We start from the raw sequence: 6,000 nt of genomic DNA on the forward strand, positions 1-6,000 counted from the left end.
GATGTAAATGGATATTAATACAGTTTTTTAATCAACTGATTACAACAGAGATGAATGATAAAAGATGGATAACTTTCAATGATAGACCACATAGCACCTGCATGCAACATTTGAAGGACAGTAGAAACATATGGACTCACCCATAGGGCATCATCGTTGACTACCACCAGGGCAAACTCGTGCCGTTTGTCAATCTTGTGTTTAGTCCTGACAAACATCTCAACAATGGATATCGGACAAATTGACATCCGTGTTAAAAGCCAGCATTAATATATCCATGCGTTTACCGCAACTATGACAACGACTGAAAACCATGGAAACGTAAAGGTACAATTCCACCAAGACTTCCGGTTTTGACCATCACGTTGTGGATAAAAGAGTCTCATTTAAAGGAGAATTCCGGTCATTTTTGACCCCTAAATCGTTGTCCTGATGGTCACCCAGTGTTGGGGTGAGCAAACAACGCGACTAAAATTGATGCAGGAAAACCGGAGTTACACCATGGCTAGATGGCGCTAGGGCTAGCGGTAGCGACAACGCTAACCTATGGGGGCATGGTTTCAGTTTCGTGGACGCTGCCCGGCGGGTCATGGGAATAACGCCACCGAATCGCCGTTAATGGTTGGAACTACGACCATAAACCTCCGACTTTCATTCTTGATCAATGAAAACATTCTTGGCAAATGTTTTCACTTTTGTCATCTTGCGCCGGGGTCCAAGAATTTCACCGTGTGAGCAGAGGCTCATGGGAAATGTAGTGTGAACTTAGCTTTTCAAAACTCCTCGTAGTCCCTTTAAAAAAAAACTCCACAAAACAATAGATAATCATATTAATATTTGAGAGTTGTATTGATTGTAATCATAATAAGGTTTGTTTTTAATTCGTTTTTAAGCAAATAAAAGCCAACTCCACAACAGTTTGTTAGCTTGAGCCTTTCTTGAGTTGGCTAATGCTGCCTGTCTCGTAATGTGTTTTATGAAAAAGAAACACATTCCTCATAATTTCAGATAGAAACTAAGAAAGTATTTTATTATGGATCACTGTAGGAAACGCGTTAGATTTACTAAACAACTAACTGAAACATAGCCTACCACATCAATTAATTGCACAAATAATCGCTTTGTTTTTTTGCTGTTGTGTGTCCGCTGGAAGCCGTTTAGTAGTTTCCCACAGCACCTGAACGCAGCAGCAGCAGCAGGTTGGTTTCTACAGCAACGGCTGCTGACAACAGACGAAGATGGTTCACAGTAAGTTTAAAAAACATAAAATACCTCTCTTTAAAACATCAGTGTTGGTTTATTTGTGTGTTTCCTGTCGTTTAATGTTATTTTACACCTTTTCTGTACAAGTTTATCCTGAAAGTCAAGTTTATAGTCGGGTAATTTTACAGTTTTAGAGTTTTATTTTACGCTGTTTACGTTAATGACACGTGATGTGTTAGCTTCACTAGCGCTGGTCACTGTTGGTATTTACAACTTTCACTGTAACTCCTGCTAACTTTACTTGTCTTTTTATTTTATTTTACTTTATTTTATATGTTTGTTTGCCTCCTGTTTAATAGACATGGAGTCTAAATATATAAATAAAGTTTACTGATAACTAGTACTAGCAAACCAGTGACAACAGTAGTTAGCTATAAAGTTCAGTTGAAAGTGAACTATCTTTACCGTGTGTAAAATAATAATAAAGTCAAATAGGTTTAACCCTTGTATGGTGTTTGGGTCAAATTGAACTGTTTCAAAGCTTTAAATGAAGAAAATTGGTACAAGTATGCTTTATTTCCACTTTAAACTTGCATTTTTCTGTTTTATCTAGATTAATTGCAGCCATAAATCATATCTGTGATGTATAATGTTTGAAATTGAGATAAAGACAGTAGATTACATGAATTCTGAATTGATTTTAAAACCCAAATAATGACCTGAGGGAAACCAGAAGGTGTCTGTGTTTATCAACTAACCGTGTTTTCCTCTTTTTTATGGGTTTGTTGTATCAGATTTATTTTAATGTTCATTTAACAGGGACAATACATACAACATTGCCACAAAAAATAGAAAATGCGATGCATATAAGACGTCTAGCTTCAGCTAACTTGCAGTCTTTGTCCCTGGTCAGACTTCAGAATAGGATCAAATATACTGAATACAATAAATGCAATGATACAAATACAGTGAATAGGTAACATGAATACATAAACACAGCTGCAAAATTCAGATTAAACAATTACACAAGTTCTTCATTTTGCTGTGTGTTGTGTCTCCTCCTCCAGTCACAGAGGACCTGGTCCGCCGGCGAGCCGAACACAACGAGTGTGAGATCTTCTCCCTGGAGGAAGTGTCTCTGCACCAGCAGGACATCGAGAGCATCCAGCACCTGGACCGGTGGTGCAGGGACCTGAAGATCCTCTACCTGCAGAACAACCTCATCCCCAGGATCGGTCAGGACACGCTGGACCATGATTTTATAACATTTAGATCTCTGTATTTTTGGTTTAACACGTCCTTCTTTTCAATATTAGAGGGGGTTGTTTGTATTGTTCGTATTTTCTTTATCTGTTCATGTAGAGAATGTCGGTCGCCTGAAGAAACTGGAGTATTTGAATCTGGCCTTGAACAACATAGAAGTCATTGAAAACCTTGAAGGTCAGTATGAAACACTTCACTGTTCATTGTGTTTAATATGATAATGGACATGAATTAAATCAAGTTTAAATAGATCTATACACACATGCTTAAAGGGATAGTTCAACATTTTGGCAAATTGGCCCATTGCCATAATCCCTATAGTCATAGCAGTAGGTTCGTTACCTTTAATTATCGGTGCAAGCTATTTTTAGAACGGCGGAGCAGAGCCGTGAGCTGCTCAGAGCTACGCTACGGAGGCTCATTATGGGATTTCTTGGTTTCCCTCATCAAACTCATCAAATACACAATCCAACAACTCCACAACGCTCTGGTGGACAAGTTGTGACCTGCACATTCACCACGCTATGAGATAATAACACAACGTTACCAGACAGAGTTGTTTTAGAGGGAAATTCATGCAAAACCACTGATGTGCGTTGCCTTCAGGGACAGTTTTTCACAACTTGTCCACCAGAGCGTTGTGGAGTTGTTGGATTGTGTATTTGATGAGTTTGATGAGGGAAACTAAGAAATCGCAGCTCTGAGCAGCTCACGGCTCTGCTCCACCGTTCTAAAAACAGCTTCCACCGACAATTAAAGGTAACAAACCTACTGTTATGACTATAGGGATTATGGCAATGGGCCAATTTGCCAAAATGTTGAACTATCCCTTTTACACACTCAAGTTTTTAATACACAAACATGTTCTTAATACAGAAATGTTTTATCCATTTTAACCCTAACCCATGACATCATGTCCTGTCCTGCCTGTGTGTGTGTGTGTGTGTGTGTGTGTGTGTGTGTGTGTCCTCAGGCTGTGAGAGTCTGCAGAAACTGGACCTGACGGTGAACTTCGTGGGCCGTCTGAGCAGCGTGGCGTCTCTGCAGCTCAACGTGCGGCTCAGAGAACTCTTCCTGGTGGGGAACCCCTGCACCGAGTACCACGGCTACAGACAGTACGTGGTGGCGGCGCTGCCTCAGCTGCAGGTACCGACTCCTCCTCCTCCTCACATGTCACATGACCTCACCTCACCTGGCTGAACACACTTTATAGAGAGGCCGAAGCGGAAGCAGGAAGTAACGTCACCATGGGACCATTTTATGTTATGCATTTCTACCTTGTCTTGATTTGTTTTTATACATTTATTTGCTGTTGTCTGCTGCTGCAACCCTGTAAATGTCCCCACCGTGGAACAAATGTTATGTTATGTTATCTTTTATCTTATCTTATCTTTAACATCTGACATCGTGGTTTTGGCTGCACGAGTAAAACACACAAGGCAGAATTCAAAGTTATTAGAAGGAAAAATAGGTTTTAACAGCAGACTGATCGATTCCCTGAAACCTGTTCCACGTGTTTTCATTTTATCAGCTGCTCATTTTATAAAAACTCAACTTCCTGTCTCACAGTTGAGGCCTCAACCAGTAAATCATGACGTCAAGTTAAAGCAGAAGTAAGCGGAATGTTTGTGTTACTATAAGTCTTAAAGGCCCCATGCTGTGCACTTTTCTCTGGGTTTATTTACCTGCTGATATCCCTAACAAGATGTATCATTGGTTTTGAGTACCTGTGATCTGCTTAATATCGTTTATACTGCCCCTTTCTGTTGCCTCTTTCTGGAGCTCTAGCAGGCACAGGTCATTTGGCCAATCAGAAGAGAGAATGAGAACCTCTCTTCTGATTGGCTGACTGTTTTTGAGTGGCATGTGGTCGGGCCAATCACAGGCAAGTAACTGAAACCTAAGCTGCATTCATACAAATTGAAAAAAAACAACTGGTCACGGTGGGCGGAGTTACCTTGTGTGTGACATCACAGAAAGGAGGAAGTGCTATCTGCTCGTCTTAAAGAGACAGTTCCTACAAATGGGCGGTGTGTGTTTCTCCATTTATGACCAGTTTGATGCATGGGGCAGTATATACGAGGCCCAGAGACCTCCCCAAGCATGAAAAAATAACAAAAATCACATTTTTCATGCCATGGGGCCTTTAAAGGGATAGTAGCATTTTTTAAAGTGGGGTTGTATGATCTCCAAATAGCCCCTAAGTACTTTAATTGCAGTAGAAGACTCTCTGAACTCCTCCCGTTAGCAATGCCAGCCCATAATAGCCCTGCCCAGAGATTTACAACATTCAGTGTTGTGAACAGACCCAAAGAAACGGCCTATTTTCACGGCCTAAAAGAGGTTTTACCTGAAAAAAAATACACAGTTCCATTGTTCGCTATAATATAATTTTTTCCAGCCCTTCAAAGTGCAGGAAAAACACAGTTTTTATTTGGACCTAACCAACTGCTGATCGGCGGGCGCTAACCCTGGGCGGAGGGATACGTGAGTTGGTTAGGTCCAAATAAAAACTGGGTTTTATGCTACTATCCCTTTAATGGCTCGGGGACTTTCTTGTAAATTATATTCCTTAAATTAAAGAGTTTCACTACAACTCCACAAGAAAAAGAGTTTCACCGCATTTTATTAGCTTGGTGCTTTTATTTTGACGGAAAGGCCTGTGTCTCTCGCCCTGGTTCTGTTTCCTACCAAAACAGCGAGTCAACGGCCCCAGACTAGAGAGTCTGGAACAACACTTTACAGATACAACTAATCCGTTTGAGACTGACGACGTTGTGCAGAAGAGTTGCTGGTTTTCTGGATTTCTATATTGTTGTAAATGAAATATCTGACTTTCATTCTGTTTGTGGAGTCATCATGACACAGTATAACAACTTAAAGCAGAAGTAAGTGATATATTTGTGTTAATATAAGTCTTAAATAGTTATATCTTCCGACAGCAATCACTTACATAGAGTGTTTGGTCTGAAACACGGGTCTGTCAGTCACTCTGCTCTGCTCTGAGCCGAAGAGAAAACATTTATCGTATCCTACAGTTTTTATCCAATGAGGAGAGAGAACGGCATGCAGGGCTGTGTGTGCAGCCAAGGAACGCCGTGAATGTGGTGACGTAGCGACGAGGACTGTTATGGTGCGTTCAAGGAAACTCATTTTTTTCCGACCTGTGAAGTCGTACCAGTTCGATCTGGTACGAGTTCACCAGTCTGAAGTTACGAGTGGCCGTTATAGTGACTTTCACCGGTAAAACAGGTCGGAAAAACACGAGTGGGTTGCCTGGAACGCTACAAAGTCGTAAGTTGTGACTTGAAGCTGTAATTTATGATTTCAAAAGCCTGCCTGGAACGCAGCATTAGCGAAAACGACCGGATCACTCACTTCTGCTTTAACTTGACGTCATGATTTACTGGTTGAGGCCTCAACTGTGAGACAGGAGGTTGAGTTTTTATAAAATGAGCAGCTGATAAAAGGAAAACACGTGGAACAGGTTTCAGGGAAACGATCAGTTTGGTGTTAAAACCTATTTTTCCTTCT

The 6,000-nt window shown here is 40.9% G+C and overlaps 2 protein-coding genes across 2 annotated transcripts in view; both read left to right on the forward strand.

Annotated features, from left to right (window-relative positions):
- The window catches only part of cavin4a (caveolae associated protein 4a), a 225,517-nt gene that overhangs the window by 94,964 nt on the left and 124,553 nt on the right, over positions 1 to 6,000 (forward strand). The window lies entirely within an intron of this gene.
- dnaaf11 (dynein axonemal assembly factor 11) overlaps positions 1,239 to 6,000 on the forward strand; it is a gene marked incomplete at both ends in the record, with an annotated part of 54,230 nt that continues 49,468 nt past the window's right edge. Inside the window, 4 exons of the mRNA XM_083990704.1 lie at positions 1,239 to 1,248; positions 2,271 to 2,438; positions 2,566 to 2,643; positions 3,440 to 3,612. Of these exons, the coding sequence (XP_083846830.1) occupies positions 1,239 to 1,248; positions 2,271 to 2,438; positions 2,566 to 2,643; positions 3,440 to 3,612 (429 nt within the window). The remainder of the gene's footprint in view (positions 1,249 to 2,270; positions 2,439 to 2,565; positions 2,644 to 3,439; positions 3,613 to 6,000) is intronic.

This window comes from Trachurus trachurus (assembly GCF_905171665.1).
Source record: "Trachurus trachurus genome assembly, chromosome: 17".
In the NCBI taxonomy this organism is placed as follows: Eukaryota; Metazoa; Chordata; class Actinopteri; order Carangiformes; family Carangidae; genus Trachurus; species Trachurus trachurus.